General features: G+C 37.6%; 1 protein-coding gene across 22 annotated transcripts in view; it reads left to right on the top strand.

Moving 5' to 3' along the window:
* CDC42BPA (CDC42 binding protein kinase alpha) overlaps positions 1–26,950 on the top strand; it is a 309,696-nt gene that overhangs the window by 150,659 nt on the left and 132,087 nt on the right. For all 22 annotated transcript variants that reach the window (XR_013381712.1, XM_077901337.1, XM_077901329.1 and 19 more), the window contains 5 exons: positions 7,118–7,318; positions 8,835–9,083; positions 11,040–11,119; positions 13,332–13,498; positions 22,398–22,520. Coding sequence is in view for 21 of the 22 variants with exons in the window: in XM_077901337.1 (XP_077757463.1) it covers positions 7,118–7,318; positions 8,835–9,083; positions 11,040–11,119; positions 13,332–13,498; positions 22,398–22,520 (820 nt within the window). In the remaining variant the exon portion in view is untranslated. The remainder of the gene's footprint in view (positions 1–7,117; positions 7,319–8,834; positions 9,084–11,039; positions 11,120–13,331; positions 13,499–22,397; positions 22,521–26,950) is intronic.

Raw genomic sequence — 26,950 nt, 5'->3', positions numbered from 1 at the left:
TATTATTTTTTTATCAAAATGATCTATATATATTTTAAGAAGGTTTGTCCTAAAAACTGCATTCATTTGTTCTATTCTTTCTGCCTCTGTATCTCTTTTACTTTCAAACTATTGGCAAACACTTTCAGACTGCTGGCTGCTTGTTCTGTTGCTTCCTTTACTTAAAAATTTCTTATCATACTCGTGCTACTGTCTTTTGATTATTTACTTCTATGTATTACCTGTTAATTTCATATCATCTCATCCAACCCGTATGCTTTCTATATTCTTACTGTAAGCCTTCCCTCAAATCCTGTTCAATTCCCTATGATTCTATACAAATATTATTACATAGTTTTGCCATGCAGTTTATTGTAATTTCAATACTTTTCTTGAACATCTTTTTGTTGTTGGTGTAAGTGACCACTTTTCCTTGTTTCTCTATAACTCTCACCAGTTTATCCCCAAACTCTCCAGCCCATAATTCCTTTGTCATTCAGACACATTAAGTAACCTAGTGGTTCTCTTTTGTCTTTTGGAGAGAGATATACTAGAGTCTTGCCTTCTCCCTTCCTAATCTAGACTGTTCTGTTGGGCTGTTGTAGTAATGATATACAAGGATTACCTTACTCATCTTAAAAATCACTGTGCTGCTGTCTAGCAGTGGATCCTCTGTTTCCTGGAATCCATGTCTGGCTTTCTCTTCATCTAATAGTAGGTCCCAAGAAGGGTTCCAATGGAAGTAAATATTTTATAATCTTGCATGTGTAAAAGATGCTTTCATTTCTACCCTCATATGTGATTGATAATTTGTTTGGGCATAATATTACAGATTTCAAATGATTTTTATTAGAATTTAGCAGGCATTGCATTGTCTTCTAATTTATTGTTGAGACATCTGGTGCCATTCTGAATCTCAGTTCTTCTATTAAAACTTTCCCCCCCTTTTCTAGAAGCTTTTGGGACATTCTGTTTCCCCCAGTGTTCTGAAATGTTATGATTATATGACTTTGTGTGGGTCATTATTTATCACCTCAGCAACTGCTTCAATTTTAGCCTTTCCCAAATTTTGTGACTTTCCAAATCAAGTGTCAGCTTGCTTTTTGGCTCTTACATATGAGTTGAAACTATGCCATCTTAAGCACTACACCTTTGTAGGAAGTCAGTTTCCAAGACGGATGTCCTGCTGTAGTTCTTTTTCTTCTTCTACAATTGTCTTGGCTTTTCTTGGCCATTTGCTTTTCCATATGATTGTTAGAATTATATTATTGGTTTACATACATACATGTACATATATACAAATACCCATTCAGAAACACAAGCTTGTAGACTTGCATTGAATTTAGAGGTGAATTTGGGGGAAATTTATGTCCATAACATGAAATCTTCCCTTTCACAAACATGGTGTCTCTCTCCGTTGCTTTAGGTTTTCTTGTATGTCTGTTATTGAAGTTTTATAATCATGTTCACTGTAAATCTGTTACCTTTATCTGTTAAGTTTGTTCCTAGGCATGCTGTGGATTTTGGGTGCATGGAGCATTTTACATTTTTTTCAGTTTAATAGCTTGTTGCTTTTGTTTAGGAACACAGCTGATTTTTGCATGCTCATCTCCAGACTAGCAAGCTTGCCAAGTCTTTTATTAGTTCAAAATAATTTATAGATTCTTCTAGGTTTGTACACAATCATATAATCCACAAATAATGATCAGCTTTAGGTTTTGTCTTTTACAAATGCTTACATATGCTATTTCCCCCCCTTATGCAATCAGTGACCTTCCGTACAATATTAAATAGATATGGTATTGGGGAGCTGCTTTGCCTTGTTCTTGATGCTGATTGGTGTTTTTCTGTAGTTTCAAGTTAAGTATGATGTTTGCTGTAAGCCTTTGGTAGATATTCTTTACAAGATTAAGAAAGTTTTTGTTTCTTTTTATGAAATTTCTGTTTCTTACTAGCAAAAGAATGTGTTGTTATGGTTGTTATTGTTGTAATCAAATGATTTTTTGCATCCATCGAGAAGATGATATAAGGGTGTTTTTCCTTTAATCTATTATACTGATGAATGATAGATTGTCTAATGTTAAATCATCCATTCTTTGGCCAAATGTAACTTTATCGTGAAGATGTTGTTATTTTTGAAAATTGCTGGATTGACTCTGCTAATATTTTATATTAGATTGTTACCTAAGATTCATATCTGAGATTGATTATTCTGAGATTGCAGTATGATTTTTTTTTCTCATTGTCCTTGTCTGATTTGTGTATTTGGGTTATTTTATCCTTATAAAATGGATAGGGGAGTAGTCATATCCTCTACCCTTATCCATTTTGGCTTTAGAACAGTTTATATAATACAGGGGTTGTTTATTTCCCATGAAATTGGTAGAATTCACTTTTAAATAATCTTTGCGTTGGTGAGGTTTTGTTTTCCTCTTGGTTTTTTTGGTTTGTTTTCCAGGTAGATTTTATACTATTGATTCAAATTTTTTAATGGTTATAGGTCTCTTTGGTTTTCTATTTCTTCCTGAGTCAGTTTGGTAAGTTATTTTCTTTTTCTATGAAAATTTTCTATTTTCTCTGAGTTTTCAATTTTGTTGGTATAATGTTCCTATTGTACTCTTATTAGCTTTAAAATCTCTATTACATGTGTTTTTTTTTTCAATCCTAATGTTGTTTGCTTGTGCTTTTCTTTTCCTTCATCATTTTTGATATATAGCGCATTTTACTATTTTCAGTCTAAATATTTTCCAGCTTTAGTTGGAATACCTCTGTGGACCATTGATTATTTAGATATGTACCTTTTAATATCTATAGTATAGTATTTACTTATTTGGTTATTTCTGTCAGTTTTACTTTACTGGAGAATGGGCTGATTTGATTTTTTTTCTGGCATTTGTCAAGATGTGCTTTTTGCTTTATAACAGGCTCGTTTTTATAGTGTTATTTGCTTGTTTGAAAATAATATACTCTTTTTAATTTCTGGGTGCAGGTTTCTATGTAAGTCCATAAGATTGAAGTTGTTCATTTGTTGTTCATTTTTTTAATATTCTTACCAGTTTTATTTCTTTCTGCTATATCATCTATTATTTAAAAAGTCTTACCATGATACTGAACTTATTAATTTTTCCTTGTCATCATCAATGTTTTCATAATCATTTTGTAGCTATGTTGTTAGGTATATTATTCAGAATTACTATTCCAGAGTATTTTCTTTTACAATTATGTTAATGAATTTTAAAAAATCCTAATAACAGTTTTACCCTAGGAATCTGTCTTAACTGATAGAAATATAGCCAGCTTAACTTCCTTTTAAATTTTTTATTTATTTATGATAGTCACACACACACACACAGAGAGGCAGAGACATACATACGCAGAGGGAGAAGCAGGCTCCATGCACCAGGAGCCCGACATGGGATTCGATCCCAGGTCTCCAGGATCGCGCCCTGGGCCAAAGGCAGGCGCTAAACCACTGCGCCACCCAGGGATCCCTTAACTTTCTTTTAACATCTGCCTGATGTATCTTTTCCATCCTTTTACTTTTAACCTTTCTGTGTCCAATGTTTAGGTATATCCCTTTTAAACAGATTATTGCTAATTTTAAAAAATATTTGTTCATTTTGGTTTTATTTGTCACCCAGTGTGATATTGCTGTCTTTTAATAGATAAATTTTAATCCATTTAGGAATTTCATGATAATCAATACATTTGTATTTATTCTTATTATCTATTTTTTTGCATTTTTACATTTGTTTTTATTTAATTATTCTTAGTATCTGATCTTGTACTGTTTACTGTAAGTTTTGCTTGCTTGTTTGCATGCATGCTTCCCTCTTTCCCACCCCCCACCTTTTCTGCCTGCTATTGACTTGGTCAAGTTTAGTTTAATTTCTCATTTTATTTGCTTCTTTGAAAGCTATACATTCTATTTCAAATATTTTAATGTTTATCTTTAAATTTTTAACGTTTAAAGTTTACCAAAAGTCTAGAGTCTCAGATTTTCCACCATATTCCTAAGCCAAACAAGAAACTCAGTTTATCTTATGCCATATACAAAAATTAACTAAAAATTAATCAAAGACCTGAATATGAGACCTAAAACTATAAAACTCTTAGAAGAAAAGATAGGGGAAAACTTTATGACATTAGATTTGGCAATGATTTCTTGGATATAATACCAGACGATAGGCAGTAAAAGGAAAAATAGATAAATAGGACTACACCACCATTAAAATTTTTTTTTTGCATTGGAAGACATAGTCATTTAGTGAAAAGGCAACCAGTAGAATGAGAGAAAATACTTGCAAATCATATATCTTATTTAGGGGCTAATTATTCAGAATACGTGAAGAATATCTGTAACTCAATAACAACTCAATTCAAAATGAGCAAAGTACTAGAATAGACATTTCTCCTAAGAAGATATACAAATGGCCAGCAAGCTCAGTGTCACTAGTCATTAGGGAAATGCAAATCAAAGATACTACTTCATTCCCAATAAGTGGCTACTATTAAAACAAAACAAAACAAAAAACCCCACAACCCTGCAATAAAACAGAAAATAAGAACTGTTGGTGAAAATGTGAAAAAATTAGAACTTGTGCACTGTTGGTAGGAATGTAAAATGTAAAATGCTGTAACCACTCTGAAAAACATTATGGCACTTCTTCAGAAAATTAAAAATGGAATTATTGTATGGTCCAGCAGTTCTACTTCTGGGTATATACTTTGCAGAATTGAAAGCAGGGACTTTAAGAGGTATTTATACACCCACATTCATAGTATCCACAATATCCAAGAGATGTAAGTAATCAAGATGTCCATCAGCAGATGAATGGATGAAGAAAATGGTATTTACATACAATGGAATATTATTCAGTTTTAAAAAGAAGGAAATTTTAACACATGATACATCATGAGTAACCTTTGAAAATGTTATCTTAAGTGATTTAAGCCAGACACGAAAATGTCAAATATCGTATGATTTCATGGCTCTTGAGGCCCCTAGGGTAGTCAGATTTAGAGATAGAAAGTACAGTGGTGGTTGTCAGGGCCTGGAGTGGGGTGGGAGGTGGGCAGTGGGTAGTTATTGCTCAATGGATGCAGAGTTTCAGGTTTGCAAGATGAAAAGAGTTCTGAAGGAAAGTGGTAATGATTGCACCACAGCATGAATGTGCTTCATGCCACTGGAGTATATGCTTGGAAATGGTTATAATGGTAAATTTTATGTTGTGTATATTTTATCACAATTAAAAATAATAATTGAAAAGTAAGTGAAAAATAAAGATGAGAAAACAAGAAACTTAAACCACTTGAATCCTAATTGTTCCCTTGGTAACATGTTACTGTTTTCTGGTACTTTAGTTCCATCTGATTTCTCAGCCTTTAGATGGTTTTTCTCTCCTCCTTTGCCATCTCTGTTTCTCCTTCTCTTTTTCCTACTCCTCCTTGTCCTCATCCACTTGACATTGTTTTATCTAATTAACAACCATATGTATGAACTAATATCTTTGTTCACAATAGCTTCTATTGTCACATTCTTCCACATGGGTTAAATTTCTTGTTTCCTGAAGTGTGTCCTTAGGTCTATCTGAGAGAGTCTGTATCTGGAAATTCACTCATTCTTTGTGGAAAATGTCTGTACTTAATCCTAATTGGTAGGTCATAATTAGTTGACAAATATTGGCAGATTTTTATAATATACCTTTTCACTTACAATATACCCTGTAGAGTAGAGGCTATCATGTGGGGTAGCCTCTTGCTTCAAACATATAAGCTGAGGACAGTCCTCATGTGTATATTAAAATCCAAATACCAAGAAAATGGAAACCAGCATTCCCCAACTCCACTCCTGCTGTAATGCTTATTATCACCTTGGTTCTCAAACATTTGGTTACTTGCCCCTAAGAATTTCTTTTTTTTTTAAGAGCTCATTTATATGTTTATAAAAATGGTTGTTGTATTTTATCTGTATTCTTAAGAGTTCCCAATGCAAGAGTTTTCAAGTTACTTTATCTTAGTATTACCAAAGAGGAAGTCCATTCTAATAATTACTAAGAATGATATTTTTTTCAAGAATGATTTTTTCCAGAATATTAACAATTATTCTATCTTGAGAATGTTCTTTTTTTGATATGCTTATTTAAAACCTGCAAAGAAACAATTTTCTTTTACTTCTGAGTACCTTACAAGATGTGTGCCCAGCACTCGATGGGATGAGCACTGGGTGTTGTTATGCTATATGTTGGCATGTTGAACTCCAATAAAAAATATATACACAAAAAATAATTGATTATTCAAAAGCCATTTAGAAATGGGTTTCTCCTGGTCCACGCTTTAAACAGTCAATCGAGACCCATTGTCTGGATATTCTTTTTGATTGGTTCACTCTGTTCTATTGTATTGAACTCATTTAAGTGCTTCTGTTTTATAATTGTGTGGGATTTGGGGGTAATTCATTCAAAGGTGTACATCCTATAAATAAATTATTCCCCTTTAGCTTCTAAAAAAAAAAAAAGGTGTGCCCAGGATCATTTTTAGTGATTATTTTCTTATTTACATCTAACTTGCCATAATTATATGCCCAACTATTTTTCTCTATTGGGACTTAATTTTTTGAAGAATATGTTTCAAACCCCTTTGTAATTTTTAATTAATAAGTAGTTTGCAGTATTTTATCAATATTTATTTCCTTAGATTTCAATTAAGGTGTTTCAAAATAATTTCCAGGTTGCTTATAAGTATTGGCCTGTTTTTTCAGGCTAGATTTTCTTTTAAACAAATTGTAGAATTTTCCTACTTCCATTATTTATATGAATGTGTTGGTTAGATAAGACCAATAATAAGAGTGTTCTGTACTAAATATTCAGTTTGTTTTTAATGACTGTAGTGTTACCCTAAGTGTAGTCAATGAACAACCGGCAAAAATAAAGATTTTATAGTATTTTGGAACCTGGAGAACTGTTAGTGTGGACATTATGTACAATTTAACTAATGTACAAGGAGGCTAAATTCAGGTATGACAAAATTGTAATTGTTTTGAAATAATGTTTGTTGTGTATGTAAGTGTAAATATTTTTAATTAAAAATTATTTGTTTCTAATATAGTAGATTACTAAAAATGTGTGAACTTCTTCAGGTCCAGTCCTCAGTGGCTGTTGGAACTCCAGATTATATCTCTCCTGAAATCCTTCAAGCCATGGAAGATGGGAAAGGAAGATACGGGCCTGAATGTGACTGGTGGTCTCTGGGGGTCTGTATGTACGAAATGCTTTATGGAGAAACACCATTTTATGCAGAATCTCTGGTGGAGACCTATGGAAAAATCATGAATCATAAAGTTAGTATATTTTACTGTTTTTCAAATGAATGTGGTAAATGGTACATACAATAAATTTAAAGTAATGTGATAGTTAAAAAGAAAATGTTTTTTAAAAACAATGAGCATTCTAATTTCTATACTAATAGGGGACATGATGAACATGAATAATCAAAATCCATAAATTATACATAAAATCATTAGTTCTAACCGTCTCCTACATTTTATTAGAAATGCTAATAAATAGGAAACTAAATGGGTCTCTCCAGTAGAATAACAGAGTTGGTAAGCAGATAACCTATGTCCTTACTGTAAGTATACTCATGACTAGAATACATTTAAAAAATTATCATCCTTAGCCACAATAAATGAAATCCAAATCAAAATAAAACTGAGATGTTCTTTTTCCCCCTGGCAAAGATGAAAAGAAAAATTATATTCTGTACTCTGAGTAACCCAGCGAGGTGGACATTGTTAGATATTGTTGATAGGAAAATATATTGATGTGACCTTCCTGTCAACAAGTCTATAAGTATGCATTTAGAGCCTTTAAAAATGGTTAGAATTTGGGATTGAGCAACTTCAGTTTTAGGAATCTGCCCTAAGGAAATACTCAGTTTAAACAAGATGTATGTACGAGGATACCTGTTCCAGTCTTATTTACAATCAAAACAGGGAAGACAATCCAGATTCACCATAGGAACAAATTAATAGAGCCTTCATCCATTGAGTTCCAAGCAAAATAGAAGTAAATTGTAATTAAAAGAGGAAGGTTCTGATTGGTCTCAGAAGATTGTGAGCAGTTGCAAACACCTGGAATAGAAATCCTGTAAGAGGACGGTGAGACCATTGTGAGCAGTTCTTTACCTACAAATAAACCAGTTGACCCCCTTCTGTGGAGTTGACACTCTTATACCTGGCTGCCAGGATAATTTGCTAAGTAGTTATGGAGAGTTGGAAGACTGGGAATAGCTATCTGCAGGGTTGTAAAGAGTACGGAAAGCATTACAGAGAGAAATCCTGTGACCAGGAGTGGCTTGCTTGAACTCCCTGGGCCTTGTGTCTCTTCTGTAAAATCAGGCTAATGGTGGCACCTGCCTTAGAGGATTGCTGTGAGGGTTACAGGTGTTAAGCACATCCAGGAGTCAAGCGCATGGTCCATTCTGTACAGGTGTTTACTGCTGTTACGTAATCCCTAGTTTGTGACGTATAGGAACCTCATCAGTTGTATGCACTCGATTGAAATGTTGAGTCAGATGCTACTTTTGATACGTCCTCTTCATTCTGACAACAGTTTGAGGAATTTTTGCATTTAATTTGTTCTTTCTACAGCGCATGTGTGACTAAGTCACGTATAAAATTAAAAAATTCTTTTAGGAAAGTGCTCTTTTCTCTTGTAGTATGAGTAACTTTGCACCAGCATACACTTATTGGACATTTTTAAAAGAAAATGCATTTTTAAGAAAGTAAATACCAATCAATCCACTTAGGGAGTTAAATAATGATTTATATTCCGTTTTGATTATTCTGTGTTTAGGAGAGGTTTCAGTTTCCAGCTCAAGTGACGGATGTGTCTGAAAATGCTAAAGATCTGATTCGTAGGCTCATTTGCAGCCGAGAACATCGACTTGGCCAAAATGGAATAGAAGACTTTAAGAAACACCCATTTTTCAATGGAATTGATTGGGATAATATTCGAAACTGTGAAGCACCGTATATTCCAGAAGTTAGTAGCCCAACAGATACATCGAATTTTGATGTGGATGATGATTGTTTAAAGAATTCTGTAAGTATGACACTGCAAAGAAATTCTGTCCCTCTCATTCTTTCCAATGTGGTTATAAAGCAATTTATGGACCTCCTTATCAATTCCCAGTCAGACATTTATCATGGCTTCTAGTATCTGTTCTCTTATACATCAAAAAATGAGGAGAATTCACTGAGGTGAAGATTTTTATTCATGACAAGAAGCAAAATTAAAATTCACATATTTGCTAATTAGATCAGTTACACTGTAAGGCTTCCTAGGAAGAAGGGAAATGAGATGCTTAGAAAAGTGGACTTCATGATGGCAGAGTGAAGAGATTGGCAAATCTCTCCTTAAAAAGCTCCATAATACTGGACAGAATTGTCAGAAACAACCACTTTGGGGATTGACAACTCAACCCTTGTCAAGGTAAATAAATTGAGAAGCATTTATTCAGGAGAAACCAGACTTTGGTTAAAAACTGCCGCCCACCCCCTTCCATCAGCTTGGTTGGGGCTGTAGAGCTGCTGGCAGGAGGCTGCTTATTTGGGCTGACTTGATTTGAAGAGCTATCCATGCCCAGTGGTGGTGTAACCAAAAATAGCAGACTTGGTAGGAAGTGAATGGGGGATAAATCTACAGCCTTGCTATCCTGAGGTTATAGCCTCACTTGAGGTGAGTGGCAAACCAGCAGAGTTGCCAAACATTTGACCTTTCTTAGCTTGTGAGCCAGCATAGGTCATCAACCTCTGCTCTAAACTTTTAGGTTGTTCTGTTATAATTTAGGACAATGAGAACATAAAATTTTATGGTTGTTGAAGGCCTTTTTAGCCTTCTTAATTTGAACTTTATTTTTTATTCCATTATTTTATTTTTTTGACATTTTATTGATTTATTTGAAAGAGAGAGTGAGCGAACATAAAGCAAGGGAGGTGTAGGGATAGAGGGAGAAGCAGACTTCCCACTGAGTAGGGAGCTTGATGTGGGCTCAATCCCAGGACCCTGAGTTCATGACCTGAGCTGAAGGCAGAGGCTTAACTGACTGAGCCACTCAGGCACCCCCACCCATTATTTTGTTTCTTATGATTTTAATTCTGCACTAAGAATTTTTATATTGATTTTATATCACTTTTCACTCCCAGTAAGTAGCATATGTAAGGCAGGTAAGAACTTCTTATGCTTCCATCTTTGGGCCTCCAAGAAAAAATGAAATGATGTTTCCTCATCAGTTTGTTATCATAGGAATTAAAAGAATTATATTTACTATAAACAGAAATTTGGGTCATTCCAAGTTAAATATGTAGTACAGTTGATTCTGATTACGGTAGTTATATGTTCAATAAAGTTCCCATGTACACAGTATGAGTATTGAACTCCTGTTCCTAGGGGGATTTCAGAGTTAGGTTCTTCTGAGCCGCTTCATGTCATGAGCCAGTCAGTACATAACTTTGTTTTATGTATGTTTCTATTTAAAGACACCTTATTTAATACATATTGTTGATTAACATCACATTCAAAGTGAACAGCAGTGTGACTCATGCCTGAGCAAAGGTCCTCTAACACACATGTATTTGTAAGGCAGAGCATCTCCTTGTTTAGGCCCAGCTGGAAACTTAGGCATCCGGCAGCTCAATTTTTTTTTTTTTTTCCTTTGGATATGTCTGTGAGTGATTGCAGAAGTACTGTGAATATTGATTTGGGTTACAAATAACTTTTAGTGATGAGGCAAATCTGCACATATGCATACATGAATAATCATGTGCTCTCAATGTCAGACTTAAAGTCTTGAGTTTAATTTTATCAGAATGTAAAAAAAAAATTTATCAGAATGTTAGTGTTCATTGTCTGGATTCTAGAGATCACTGCACGTCTGCACCACACTTAATCTGTTTCTAAATCCAATAGTCGTGTTATTTGCTACTGACAGTTAATATTATAGACCAACCTCCAGGTCACAGTTACTGATTTCTTACCAGGTATTTTTTCCTCCTTCAGGAAACGATGCCCCCACCCACACATACTGCATTTTCTGGCCACCACCTGCCATTTGTTGGTTTCACATATACCAGTAGCTGGTAAGTTGGAAAAGTTACCATAATTTGGATAGTCCATAATTTGGACAACTTAAAGCAAATTAAGATGAATTGAGGTCTTAAAAAATATGTAAGAGAATCTTAGAAGTTGAAAAAAATTTTAAATATAGGCTGAAGTTACTGCCGGAAAAAGATGTTCTGTAATGAATAGAACATGGGAGAATCTTAAGTCATTTTGGACAAGAATCTTCCTCTTAGCAGTGGGGCAGGAATCAGAAGAGTCCCTGGCTATTGAGCAAATATGTTCCAGGCACCAACCACCAAGACCAGCAATCCTAGCCATGCTTTCTTGGGTTGTCATTACACTGCCCACTTCCTGGTCCTCCTTCCTCGGTTTGGGCTGAGTATGATTGTAATAATCACTTCTTGTGTGCTACCTCAGTGCCTCACCTGCCTCTTGTTCTCTTATACAATTTTGCTGAGTTGACATCATCATTACAGTTCAATTTCCTGCCCAAACCCGTGCAGTTCAAAGCGTCCAGAGAAAAACACCTGACCATTCTTATTAGTCTCACCTTCCATGTTCATGATTACCAGCACCCTTTTTGCTGCCTGTGCTCACTCTCCTGTTCTCCTGGACAACTATTCCATACTCTCTACTTGCCTCTGAAACCTCTTACCCTGCTGTCTCCTGATCTCACTTCTTCTTGCATGGAGAGGTTGAGGCAGACAGCTTTCACAGGCTCCTTTGCACGTCTATCACCTGCCTGCCTCTGGCCCTGAGCACTCATCTGTGTGGATGATACTGGGGGTGGAGGGACTCCCAGTCAGCCCTGTCTCACTTGTCTCATCTGGTTTGTTGTGGCTTCTTCCCATCACAACACTTCCATCTCTAAGCTTCCAGAGCACTTGCCTGACTTCTTACCTTTCTGGCCGCTCCTTCTCTGTCTCTGCATCTGATGCCTTCTGATCTCCTGATCTCTTGTGCCCCACGGCTTAGTCTTGGGTCCGTTTCCATTTATACTGTGGTGCATTCCCAGATAGTTGCTGTTGCCCTCTGACTGTGAGACCCTTCTGCTCTCTCCTACTTAAAATCTCTCTGAACTATCTCCTTCACATGTTTATAATCTAGTCTCTTAGATTTCTCTGAACCTGTCTGGTCCTGCTAAAAGATAAGTCAGGGGCAGCCCAGGTGGCTCAGCGGTTTAGCGCCGCCTGCAGCCCAGGGCGTGATCCTGGAGACCCGGGATCGAGTCCCACATCGGGCTTTCCGCATGGTGCCTGCTTCTCCCTCTGCCTGTGTCTCTGCTTCTCTCTCTCTCTCTGAAAAAAAAAAAAAAAATTAAAAAAGAAAAAGTCAGAACGTGTCACTTCCCTGTTCAGGATGAATCCCCACTGCCCCCCAATTCCAGTGGCTTGTATCTTAATCCAACATTCTTAACAAGACCCTGCATGACTGGCTCACTTTATCTTTCTGTTTCCCATTACTCTTGACCTTGCTGATTGCACTCGAGCCGCATACATCTCTTTCTGGCCTATGAACATGTCAGACGTACTCTTGTCTCAGGGCTTTTACTTCTGTTCCATCTGCCTGGAATGCTCTTCCCCCCTGTTATTCCCTGGGTTGGTCCCCTTCCTCCCTCCTGACTTTATTCAACATTCCTTTCTGAGTGATAGCCTCCTGGCCACTTTTTCTAGATTTATTTCTTCCCCCTCATACTTCACCTCTCCTCTGCAGCTTTTCTCCCTAGCATTCAGCACCATCTGATGCCCTGAATATTTTGCTTATTTATTTTATTTTTCTCTGTCTCTGTCATGGGAGCATAAGTTGTAAATCGGGCAAGTGCCAGTTTTGCTCACTGCTCAGTGTCCAGCACTTCAAATATTTTTAGCTAAATTGTATTGAATTAAAGGAAGCATTTCACTTTTGAGTCCAAATTCTGATGAAGAGGACCATGTGTGTGCTTCTGACTCCTGTTTCACTTACGTGGTCACCTTGTTTTCAGTGAACATCATTTTATAATATGCAGTTATTGAAATAAAAAAATAATTGGGACTACTTCTCATTTTTAAAAAATGCTTCTAAAAAGTGGTTTGTGTTGAGTTTTGCCAACAGTGTGTTTTCCTGTCTCCTGAGATGGCTACCTGTAGCTAGGTATTAAAGTCCATGTTTTAAACAGACAGCTGCAGGAGGCTCTCTTTGCTTCTTCGGACTTTCTCTTCTGTGTGAACTCACATTTGTCTGTTTCTTCAGTGTTCTTTCTGATCGGAGCTGTTTACGGGTCACGGCTGGTCCTGCGTCCCTGGACCTTGACGTCAGTGTCCAGCGGACTCTAGACAACAACCTGGCCACTGAGGCATATGAGAGGAGAATTAAGCGCCTCGAACAGGAGAAGCTGGAGCTGAGTCGGAAGCTTCAAGGTAAGTATGTTATAACGATGGCGTCTTCCCTTTGGGGGGTGGACTCAGAGTTTGAAGAACTGTTGATTATGGGGGGTCGTTGTATCTTGAGATTTTTGTATGAAGGTGAAACACATGCAATTGAAGACACTTATGCAGAATACAAAGTAATACTGTTTATGTAGACTCATGATATGAGCAGTAACCCACACACAACACATCGATCATCTCTCCTTGGGTATGTGTGCCTGGGAACACCCCCCTGGGAGAAGGAGATGGGGCTCATTGGGAGAAAGGAGCCCTTCCCATCCAGGGTAGCGCTCTGTGTCACTGTCTTATTTCCTTAGCCTGGCAAGCACAACTTCCTGGCAAACACTGGCCTTCTCTGCACGAGCACTCCTGTTGTGATACCTGGTGACTGGAAACTGCACATGACTTCTCTTGGTCCCTTACACGTCCAAGAATCTTGTCCTCTGCCTGACCTCATCTCCTTGGGTCTTGACATTGCAGTATCTGAGATTCTTTATGAGTCTCCATTTCAAGCAAGCCCTGCATCTTTTCCTGTTGGTAGTGGGCTAGTTCCAGGCACCTCCTGCCTTCCTTCAGCTACACTGTCACCTATGCCTCGTGCCAACCTTCGATGGATCCTCATGTCCATTGCTCTGTCTGTCCCACTCCCTTGCCTGCTAAGGTGCCTGCAACCACGTGTCTGGAGGTCCTGTACTTGGGGCAGACCAGGTACTGACTGGTGGCACTTCTGATTGACCTGCATGAGTCTCCAGGCGACTCTCAGGGAGCATTTCTCAGGCTGCACCTTCTTACCTGTCAGCCTCTGACTGAGCTGTTTGTCCCCCTCCTGACAGCTCTTTCTGCTTTTGGCTTCTGGGACACTTGAATCTCCTGGTTTTCTTTTTCCTTACAAACCAGTTACTCTGTCTTGCTTCCTGAGTTTTCCTGGACTCTCTGACCTCTGAATGTCCAGGCCCTGCAGAGTTGTCCAGTTTCTGACTGCTGAGAGCTACAACCTTCCAGGCATCATTAAGCCCTCTCCTTGTGTCACACCTCATGACTCATCTGCCAGCAAACCCAAGCAGCTCTGCCGTCACAGAAGATCCAGAGTCTGATCACTGCTCACTCTGCAGCTACCACCCTGTTCACATCACCACCACTGTCTCCTGCCTTCTCTTAATAGCTTTCTAGCTGCTTCCCTCACCTTACCTTGTTCCCTCTTCTCCCATTGCTCTTTCTGTTTCAGCCACCCTGGGTTCCTGGCTGTTCTTTCCACAAACTGGGCATGTCCCCACCTCAGGGCCTTTGACCCATCTATTGCCCTGCCTTAAATTTTCTTCCTTTGGTGTTCACATGATTCATTCCCTTACCTCCTTCAGGCTTCTCCTCGAGTGTTACCTTTCAGTGAGGCCTTCCCTGACCACTCTCTTTGAAACCTAATCTTGCTTTATCTCCAGCACTTACTGTCCTGTCCCCCTTTCCTGCTGTATTTTCTCCAGAATAAAGGACATAACATACAATTTATTTTACTTCTTTTGTGAATGAAGGAATGTATGTATAAATAATCAAAAAGCTTGTAGCTTTTAAGAGAGAAAGAGTCAAAGTTTTACAATAAAGTTTTGCTGGTATACCAGTAGAGAAAAAAACTACAGACGTCAGTAAAACAGACTGCTTTCTATTTTTCAATAAGTTGCTAAGATCTGTGCATGTGTATTACTTCTTTTTTTGTGTATGTGTATTACTTCTTCCTTGCAAGTTGTTTGTTTTGATTTTTAATTAAATGTCTTTACCATATGTCATTGTGTAAATTTAAGATATACAACTTGTTAATTTGATACGTTTGTATACCGTAATGAGATTGTCACATTAGATAATGTGTGTACCCCTGTGTATAGTGTTTTTGTCCATATTATGACACTGCATTAGATCTCTGTGACTTATTTACTACCTGTTGTGAGTTGGTACCCTTAGACGAGATCAGTCTTATCCCCCCACTCCTGCCCTGTCCCCTGGTAACTACAGTTCTACTCTACTCTTTGTTTTTCACAAGTTTTTTAGATCTCATATATGAGTGTGCTTATCTTTCTCTCTGTGACTGAGCGTTGTGTGCTCATGGTCCATCCATCTGTATTGTCACAAATGGCAGGATACTGTCCTTTCTCATGGCTGAATAACATTCCATTGTGGACATATGCCCCCATGGGCCTTCAGATTGTTTCCATATCTTGGTTTTAGTGAATAATGCTTCAGTAAACATGGGGGCACATATATCTCTTTGAAACCCTGCTTTCATTTCCTTTGAGTATATAACCAGAGGTGGAATTTTTGGATGATCTGGCAGATCAATTTTTAAGTTTTCTTTTTAAAGATTTTATTTATTCGTGAGACACACACACACACACAGAGAAAGAGAGAGAGACACAGGCAGAGAGAGAAGCAGGCTCCATGCAGGGAGCCTTACGTGGGACTCGATCCCAGGTCTCCAGGATCATGCCCTGGGCTGAAGGCGGCACTAAACCACTAAGACACCTGGGCTGCCCAATTTTTAAGTTTTTAAGGAAACTTCATAACGTTTTCAGTGGTGTTTGGACCAGTTGATATTCCCACCAGTTGCATACAAGGATTCCCTTTTCACTACATCCCTGTCAGCACCTATGACAGGTCATCTCTTGTCTTCTTCTTGATGGCTGTTCTGACAGGTATGAGCATTGTAACATTTCATTGTGGTCTGTTGTTTTTCTGGCCTCTGTTTTATTTGTTTCTGCTCTGAACCTTATTTTTTCTTCTCATTTGCTCACTTTGGGCTAATTTATTCTTTTTCTAGTTCCTTGAAGTGCAAATTAGATTAATTGAAATATTTCTAATTTCTTAATATGTACATTTGTTGCTTGAACTTTCTCTCAGAACTGCTTTAATCCATCCATTCCACAGATTTGGTATGTTGTATTTTTGTTGTCATTTGAGAAACTTTTTATGTCTTTTTTGATTTCTTCGTTGACCCAGTGGTTGTTTAGAATTATTTAATTTCCACATATTTGTAGATCTCACTTTCCTCTTGTTGATTTCAATTTCATACCATCATGGTCAGAAAAGATGATATAATTTCTTCTTATGTCCTATCATATGATCCGTCTTGAAGAATGTCCTGTGTGCACTTGAGAAATATGTGTATTATGCTGGTGGTGGGTAGAATGTTCTGTAATACCTGTTAAGTCCATTTGTTCTAAAGTAGGGTCCGATTGCAACATTTCCTTGCTGATTTTCTGTCTGGATGGTTCATCCATTACTAATAGTGGAGTAGTGAAGCCACCTACCATTACTGTACTGTCTGTTTCTTCCTTAAGATCTCTTAGTATTTGCTGAATATATTCCAGTGCTTGGGTGTCATGAGTGTATATATTTATAATTATTATATCTTCTTAATATATTGATGCCTTTATCAGTATAAAATGATCTTTGTCTCATTACCATTTTTGGCTTGAAGTCCATTTTGTTTGATGTAGGTATGGCTGTTCTCACTTTTTTTTTTTTTTTTTTTTTTTTAAATTTTAATTTATTTATGATAGTCACACACACAGAGAGAGAGGCAGAGACACACAGGAAGAGGGAGAAGCAGGCTCCATGCACCGGGAGCCCAACGTGGGATTCGATCCCGGGTCTCCAGGATCGCGCCCTGGGCCAAAGGCAGGCGCCAAACCGCTGCGCCACCCAGGGATCCCTGTTCTCACTTTTGATTTTCACTTGCTTGAATACTTGGAATATTATCTTCCATCCCTTCACTTCGAGCCTATGTATATCTTCCAAGCCGATGAATGTCCTTTTAAGCAGCATATACTTGGGTCTTGTTTTTGTTTGTTTGTTTTTTAGAGAGAGAGTGTGCACATGCATAAGCAAGGGGAGGGGGAAGAGTAGAGGGAGAAGGAGAAAGAATCTTAAGCAGGCTCTATGCCGAGCACAGGGCTCCATCTCATGACCCTGAGATCATGACCTGAGCTGAAATCAAGAGTAGGGTCTTAACTATGTGAACCACCCAGGCACCTCCTGGGGTTTTTGTTTGTTTATTTGTTTTTAATACATCCAGCCACTCTGTGCCTTTTCATTGGGAATTCAATCCATTTACATTCAGGGTGAGTATTGATATTTATTTAAGCACTTACTATTGCCATTTTATCTTTTGCCTTCTGGTTATTTTGTCTTTCCATTGTTTCTTTTTAACTTTTGTTTCTCTCTACCTTTGCCGTTTGGTGGTTTTCCGTGGTGATTTGCTTCTTTTCCCTTTTTTTATGTTTTGTGTTTCTGCTCTCAATTTTTGCCATGCGTTAACTATGAGGTTAGTATAAAATGTCTCCTAGATAAACCAATCCTTTCTCTGCTGAAAGCAACTTACCTTTATTCACCTATAAAGGTTCCATCCTTTTATGACTCCTTTTTTATATATCTGGTGTCACAATTTTATCTCTTTTTTTGCTATGAATTTGTTACCAAATTATGATAGTTAAAGTTATTTTTTTAAGAGAGAGAGAGAACCCAAGCAAGGGGCGGTGGGGGGGGGGGGGGGGCAAAGACAGACAGAGAAGCAGACTCCCTGCTGAGCATGGAGCCTGACTTGAGGCTCGATCCCAGGACCCAGAGATCATGAGCTGAGCCAAAGACAGACATTTAACCAACTGAGCTACCCAGGGACACGAGTTATATTTTTAATACCCCTTTCCTTTAGCATTTCTGCTACAATTAGGTATGTAACACTGTTCTGAAATGGAGTCACAGTTTTCTAATTCTGAATGTTTATCATCTTCATCAGAATTTTCTGTGCTTTCAGTTTTTCATTTCAGTTTTAAGAGCTCCTTTCAACAGTTCTTGTAAGGCAGGCCTGGTGATGGTGAACCCCCTCAGCTACTGTCTGTCTGTCTGGCCTTTATCTCTCTTCATATTGGAAGGATAGCTTTGCTGGATGGGATATTCTTGGCCTGGGTGTTTATGTCAGTCCTTTGGATGTGTCATTCCCCTCTCTCCTGGTCTGTAGTCTCTGCTGAGATATCTGCTGATACTCTCATGAGTGTACATCACATCCTTTTTCCCTGGTTGCCTTTAACATTCTTTACCATTGACTCTTGACAGTATCGTTATAAGATGTGTTAGTGAAAGTCCTTTTATATTGAGTTAGGAAGGTGTTCTGTTTAGGTGTGTGGACTTGTGTGTTTAGTTCTCTCCCTAGTTTTGGGAAGTTCTCAACTATTATGTCTTATATAACCCTCCCTGTGGTATCCCCATTTTCCTTATGCTTGGTTGTCTAATGGAGTAGAATAACTCTTGTAGCATTTCTTCGCTTTTAAAAAATCTCAGTTCTTCCTCACAGAGTCTCCCTTCCATCCCATCTACTCTCTCTAGTGCTTTCTAGGGCATCTTCATCTCATATATTGAGTCCTTCAGCTCCACAATTCTTGTTTTTTCTCAGAATTTTAACTTCTTTTATTAATTTTATTCCTGAGTTCATTGAATTGCTTTTCTGAGTTTTCTTGTAGGTCATTGAATCTCTTTATAACTGCTATTTTTGAATCTTTTATCAGTGAGAACACCGTGTTTCGTGTCTTTGAATTTGATTGCTGGAGAATAGTCCTTTTCTTTTTGTGAGACCTTATTACTGTGATTTTTTTTTTTCCATAATGTATCATGAAATGTACCTGTGCTGTCACATTTAGAGTTTGCTAGCAAACAGCTTTCCTGTTTAGGTAGTTTTCCCCCCTGGATTCTATTCTAAGGGAGGGTTCAGCAGGTTGTCAATCAGAAGCCTTTGTTTTGTTTTCCAGAAGGTGGCGCCATAGCACAAGTTTTTAGTTTCTCCTGGCGCTCTGTCTAACCCAGAATGGAGCTAGGACAAGGCTGGTTTGCAGTTTTCAGAACTCAGCCTACCTTTGGTTTCCAAATACCACAAAAGGAGATCTGGACAAAGCCTGGCTGGGGCTCTCTCTTCCTCAGTCTGTCAATTGTGGAAAATTTATTCTGCCCTTATGTCTCCTACCTCATGCCATTTCTTTATCTGGCAAATGTGTTGATGGGGAGACTGACCATGTATTTGAGACAGACTCTCTTCCTTGAGCAAGACTTTTATTTCTGAAATACTCTAATACTGGAGGAGACTTCAGTCTGAATTTTAGAAGCTACTAACTTCCTATGCAGTTCTCCAGATACAACAAATGCACCACGATGAAAATAGCACCACATATTTAGGGATCTCAAAGTTTCCAAAATATTTCGGCAGCCCCACCCATTCTCCAGAAGTTGTCCTGTGTTTTTATTCCAGCATGATATTCCTCAATTTAGGGCAACTTAGAGTCTAAGCCTGCTTACAGAATTGGGTAAAATTCAGACGTCAGAGGCAGCTGCCAGAGTTCCCACCTCAGAAGGTCCATCCCTTTGTTTTATTGTACTTGGTCCTCTTTGCCTTCTTAGATACATGACTTCTTTAAAAATAAGATTTTTGCAAGTTACATATTTTTACTTTTTGTGGTTGGAGTGATAGACCAGGTGCTTCCTACTCCTTCCTATTCTGAATGAGAAATTCTTATATACCAGGCTTTTTTGATGTTTTGAATTATCATGTTCTTAGAAACTATCATTATCTGTGATTGGTATCATTTACACAAAGCAAGCATAATGAAAATGTGGGATCATTGCCTTTTTGTATTAACTCCTGTTTCATGCAGTGGCATAGGTTTTCATTCAAGCTGCTTCATGCATTTGTCAGCTATTTTTTGAACACTGATGACCCAGGGCCTGTTCTACACATGACTAGGGAGGTAACAGTGAGCAGAAAAAGAGAAAAATACTTGCCAATGCAGTGCTTACATTCTACTTTGAGGAGACAGATGCCAAATCAAATACAGAGCAAGATCATCAGCTGAGAATGAGGAAAGTGGGGATTGTATTAGATTATTGACAAGAAAAAGAGAATATGTGGAACGAATAAATGGTCTAGGGACACAGCCGAGGACTGCCAGTCATGCCAAGCTGTTTGATGCCAGTAGACCTGAATTTGAGGTGACTGTTTTCTTCAGCCACTTTGTCAGCTTCTAGGGTGGGAGCACAAGTCAGAGAGTCAGAGTCAGCCAAGATTGGGGCCTTCTAGGGTGGGTGTAATGGAGGAGAAGAGGTCAAAGAGGTGCAAGGTCTGTGCACAAAGCAGGTATTGTAGTGATAGACCATGGAATCCAACCTGGGTAAGTAAGGAAGAAAAGAGAAAAAAACTGATTAACCTTAGGACAGTGGATTTGATCTCTTGGTGGGAATGAAGCATCGCTGAAGTGATCCCTGGAGTAAGCACCTGTAAAGATAAGAGATAGAGAATGATGTACTTGAAATCAAGATTTAGGAGGCCATATATAGTTTTTAAGTAATGGAAAATTGTACAGTAGCATTTCTCACTAGGTGAACTGCTAGCATTTGGGGCAAGGAGATTCTTTGATGGGGGAGACTGTTCCACATTTTGTAAGATACTGAGCTTTCTTGGTTCCCAGACACTGAATACACTTAGCCATCTCCTAGCTACACCAGTGTCAACACCCCTCGCTCCCCTCTATACACACACATACACATTTCTAAGTTCCGACGACGTGAGAATCACGGGTCTAGAGTGTGACCAGTAGATTTGGTGGTTTTTCAGGAGAGGGGTCAACCAGCTAGGTTGTTTTAGGCTGCAAATCATAGAATTCTTAAATAATAAGGATTTATTATCTCATGTAGGGAGTTAGAAGTAGACTGTGCCAATACTGGGGTTAGCTTCTCTATGATTCTCATGGCTTTCCTCTCATGATTCTACCATACTGCTAAAATTCCCGGCTTCTTGTCTGCACACATGTAAAGACCAAAAGAAGCAGGTTCACTTCTTTCATTCATCTCTCACTGTGTAGAAGATTTATACCTTTCCAGGAAGCCTTCCGGTGCACTTCTTCTCAAGGAACTATTAATACTCACTGGGTCACATCCCTAATTCTTAACCAGTACTGGCAACATAGAATGGGTCCACCATGATTGATTTAAACTATCTTCCAATTTGGCCAGCCTACCTTGTCAATGCACATTGTAACCTGATACCTGCATTTGGTTCATGAGCAGGAAGGCAAAAACCCCAGCAGTGTCTACATGGGGGATATGTGTGCCTAAGAAGCCAGAGTGTTGGATGGATTGTCTATTTTGATGTTAAACTCACTAAGAATAATAAGGGTTGTAATGAAAAGAAGGGCAGTGAACCATATGTGAAATTGTTAGTCAAAGACAGAGTAAGAAAAACAATAGATGATAACTCCAGCAGACAAGTAATGGGCATTTTAGCAGACTGGGATTTACAGGGTAGACAGAAGTAGCAAAGAGCAGCCAGGATGCCTACCCACCTCCAAGTCCTGCAGGAGGTGGAATCTAGGAGAAAAAGTAGCTGTTACTCGTGTCAACTGGCTATTTTTATATCTCCCTGTTTCTACTCCCAACTTAGCTTGCTTGCTTTCTTTCTTTCTTTCTTTCTTTCTTTCTTTCTTTCTTTCTTTCTTTCTTTTTCTTTCTTTCTTTCTTTTTTTTTCTTTCTTTCCTTCCTTCCTTCCTTCCTTCCTTCCTTCCTTCCTTCCTTCCTTCCTTCTTTCTGAGAGAGGGGAGAGTATGTGTGCACACGCATGTGCAGTGTTTGAAACAGAAAATCTCACGTTAGTAGGCAGATCCTTTCCTATGTCTATTATACTTTTAAAAAAACATGCATTGGAGTTTTGAGACCTAATTGTGATGTATTTATATGCTTTTTGTCAATGGGTAGATGTTTTGATCAGTATAATTACATTTTTTTCTCTAGAAATAAATATATTAGTTTTTAAAAACTTGAAGTATGACCATATTTCTCATTTTTTCTTCTGTTCTTCTCTTTTTGAAGAGTCAACACAGACTGTCCAAGCTCTACAGTATTCAACTGCTGATGGCCCACTAACAGCAAGCAAAGATTTAGAAATAAAAACCTTGAAAGAAGAAATTGAAAACCTAAGGAAACAAATAAGAGGTAAATTTCTGTGATTCACTATTAATTCAGTTGAGTAGGTTTTTCAAAAAATGTTTTATTGACACAAAACATTTATTGGGTACCTGTCATGTGTTATGTGATGGGAGCTCTGTGGCACTGAGGGAAGAGCAAGTAAGAATGGTTTCTGCCTGAGGTGCCTATCGGGGCTCAGTCAGTTGAGCGTCCAACTCTTTATTTCAGCTCAGGTCATAAGATTAAGCTCTGCACTGGTCTCTGTGCTGGACGTGGAGCCTACATAAGATCCTCTCTCTCCCTCTCCCTCTTGCCTTCCACCCTTGCACATGCGTGCTGTCTCTCTCAAAAAAAAAAAAAAAGTTTCTGCTTTCAACGAGCTCATGTTTTGATCTGGGGAAAAAATAGTTTTTGCAATACTATGAAAAAGCTATAAGAAAAAGAAGCATAGGTACATGGAGAGTACTTAGGAGGGGCACCTAACCATGGTTTAAGTTGACAAAGATGATGTTTTGGAAGACCTATTAGTTTGTGACATTTAGTTGGGATTTTTCTGGCATAGCATATATATGAATAGGGGAAGGAGTGTAAGGAGTGAGGAAGGACAGTGTAGATAAGGGAACTACATGTATGCTGACATCAAGGCATGTGAAAATTTATTTTCTCTGTAATAGTTACTTTCAGCATATTGATGAGATTTAATTAAAATTAATTTGGGCAACTGTTGATGTCTGTTACATCCATTCATGCACTTATTCTGCTCATTCAACAAGTATTTTTGAGCATCTACTGTGTGCCAGGTGTTGTTTTAGGCTCTTGGAATTTGGTACCAAACAAAATGACAAAAATCTTTGTTTTTGCTGAAGTGGAAGCCTCACAACAGACATAGAACAGGAACAGTATAACTTTGTACATGATACAGTATGTTAGAAGGTGGGAAATACTTAAAAATAGAGCAGAATAAGGAGAATGGGTCAAATGTAGAAGATGAGGAATTCTGTAATTTTCGGTAGGGTAGTCTGGGTGTAAGCCTCATGGAGGAAGTGACATGTGAACAAAACCTTGAAGAAGATGACTGCTTAGCCATGCATTTAAATGGGAAACATGTTCCAGGCAGAAGAGCTAGCCAATGCAAAGGCCCTGGAGTCAGAATGTGCCTCATGAGTGCAGTTAAAACCAGAGGACAGACAATATGGCTGGAGCAGGAGCAAGCAAGGGAGAGTGGAGGAGGTGAGACTAGAGAAGTAAAGGTCTGGGGAGCCTGACTGTTAAAGGTTCTTGGCTTTTTCTTTCAGTGTAATAGCCTTTTGCAGGGTTTAGAAGCAAGGCATCTTACCAAAGTATAAGAAGAGAGACAGGAAAAGGTACTAGTTTAGCTAGGATAGTTAGGCCTCCAGAAATACCATTTTAAGACCAAAATAAGTGATGGAGAAGAAAGAATCTGATAGAGTCTCTTTTATAAAAAGGACTGTTTAAAATGCCTTGTTAATACTTTGCTTGAATATACATGGAGCTCTTGAATTTGGTAATTTATGCTGTTCTATTTTTTTTAAGTGGCTCCCTTCCTAAGAAATATCCATTTATCAAATTTCTGTAGCTTTATCTTCCCCAAATTAAGATAGATTAGGAAAATGATAAGCAGAATCCTTTGCTTTGCTATCAACACTAAAGCATCAATAGCAATGAATGTGTTAGAGTTATTGGACACTGAAGAAGGAGTAGACCAGCTGGGACTGTCAGTGATTTATCTTCAAAGAGGTAGTATGGATTGGGATGACTTACTCATAGGCCCATCTTTCTTACTAGCTCTAAGAGGGTTTTGTTTTTTTTTTTTTTTAAGCTCTAAGAGGGTTTTTATTTTATTTTAATTGATTCCTTAGGATTTTCTGGGCTGATCTTCATGCATCTGCAAACAGGAACAGTTGTATTTTTGCCTGTTTGATCTCTATGCTTTTTATTTCCTTTTATTGCACTGGCTAGAACTTGCAACATATGTTGAGGAAGAGAGCTGATAACAGACATCCTGGCTTTCTTAGGGGGGAAAGCATTCACGGTAATGTTAGCTAGGGTTTTTTTTTTTTTTTTTTTTATTGATGCTCTTTACCAAGTAAGAAGTTCCCATATATTCCTATATCTCTCAGGGTTTTTATCACAAATGGTGTTGAAATTTGTCAAATATTTTTTCTGCATTTATTGATGTGAATATGTGATTTTTTTTCTTTAGTTAGCCTGTTAATATGATGGATTAGATTGATTTTGAAATACTGAACCAAACTTATATCCCTGGAATATACACATCACTGGTCATGGTGTTTATTTTTATATATTACTAAATTTTATTCCTAGTATTTTGTGAAGAATTTTTGCATCTGCATGTGTGAAAGATGTTGGTCTTTGGCTTTCTTTCTTTTTCTTTCTTTCTTTCTTTCTTTCTTTCGCCTTTGTTTTTGTTCTTTTGGTTTTTTGTTTGCTTATTGAGATATAATTGACATACAACATTATATGAGTTTTAGGTGTACATATAATGATTCAATATTTGTATTGTGAAATGATCACCACAGGAAGTCCACCTAACATCCATCAGTACATATAGTTATATACATATATACACACATATATATATATACATATATATACATATATATGTATATATATACATATACATACATATATACATACATACATATATATACATATATACATATATACATATATAACATATAGTACATATAGTACATATAGTTACAGAATTGTTTTCTTGTGATTAGAAATTTTTAAGAGCTACTATCTTAACAACTTGTAAATGTGTAGTATGGTAGTATTAACTATAGTCCTTGTGCTGTACATCACATTTCCAAGACTTACTTATTATTTAAGGAAGTTTGTACCTGTTGATCACCATTCCCCCTTAACTCACCCTGTTCCTGCTGCCTTTGCAACCACTAATCTGTTCTCTGAGTTCAGATTCCACATATAAGTGAGATCATACAGTATTTGTCTTTCTTTGACTTACTTCAATTAGCATAATCTCTCAAGGTTGTTGCAATTAGCAAGGTATTCATTTCAATGACTCAGTAATATATCACTACATATGCCCCACATTTTCTTTACCCATTTCTCTGTCCGTGGACATTTAGTTAGATTGCTTCTGTGTCTTTACTATTGTGAATGATGCTGTACGAAACATCTTTTCAATTCACTGTTTTTGTTTTCTTTGGATAAATACTCAGAAGTGGAATTGCTGGATCCTGTGGTGGTTCTATTTTTTAATATAGAGGAGCCCCCTTTCTGTTTCCGAAGTGGCTGCATCAACTTACATTTCCAACAGTGCACAAGTGCACAAATATTCATTTTTATGTATATCCTTGCCAGAGCTTGTTATTTCTTATTTTTAGAGTGACAGCCATTCTGACAGGTGCAAGGTGATCTCTGACTGTGGTTTTGATTTTCATTTCCCTGGTAATTTATGATGTTAATATCTTTTCATGTATCTGTTGGCAATCTATATGTCTTCTCTGGGAAAAATGTCCACTCAGATTCTTTGCCCATTTTTTAAATTGGATTTTTGTCAGATATATGATTTGCAATTATTTTTTCCCTTCTGTTGGTTGCCTTATTTTGTTGATGGTTTCCATTGCTGTTCAGAAGTAAGTTTGATGAAGTCCCACTTGTTGATTTTTGCAGTTGGTACCCCATGTCTGGCTGTGGTATCATTGTAATGCTGGCCTTATAAAGTGACTTTGAAAGTATTCCCTCCTCCTCCATTTTTTAGAAGAGTTTGAGAAGGACTGTTATTAATTCTTTTTAAAATGTTTGGTAGAATTCACCAATAAAACCATCAGGTCCTGGGGTTTCCTTTCATCATTCTTACTCATTATTGGTTTGTTCAGATTTTTTAATTCTAATTTGGTCATACTTGGTTCTATGTTTCTGAAGATTTATCAGTTTCTTCTGGGTTACCCAGTTTGCTGGCATGTAATTGTTCATAGTAATCTCTTAGGATCTTTGTATTTCTGTGCTGCCCATTTAAATATTTTCTCTTTCATTTCTGATTTTATTTTATTTTTTTTTAAAGATTTATTTATTTATTTATGATAGACAGAGAGAGAGAGAGAGAGGCAGAGACACAGGAGGAGGGAGAAGCAGGCTCCATGCTGGGAGCCCGGCGTGGGACTTGATCCCGGGTCTCCAGGATCGCACCCTGGGCCAAAGGCAGGCGCTAAACCGCTGAGCCACCCAGGGATCCCCTCTGATTTTATTTATATGAGTCTTCTCTTTTTTTTAGTCTAGCCGAAATTTTGCCAATTTTGACTGTTCACAAAACAATCTCTTAGTTTCATTAATCTTTTCTTTTGTTTTCCTGGTGTTTATTTCATTTACTGCTGCTCTGATCATTGTTAATTCCTTTCTTCTGCTAACTTAGGTTTAGTTTGTTGTTTTTCTAGCTGCTTGATATA

The sequence above is a fragment of the Canis aureus genome, chromosome 6 (genome assembly GCF_053574225.1).
Source record: "Canis aureus isolate CA01 chromosome 6, VMU_Caureus_v.1.0, whole genome shotgun sequence".
Lineage (NCBI taxonomy): Eukaryota > Metazoa > Chordata > Mammalia > Carnivora > Canidae > Canis > Canis aureus.
Note: the sequence above shows the minus strand (reverse complement) of the source record. Positions and strands in the feature narration are given on the sequence as shown.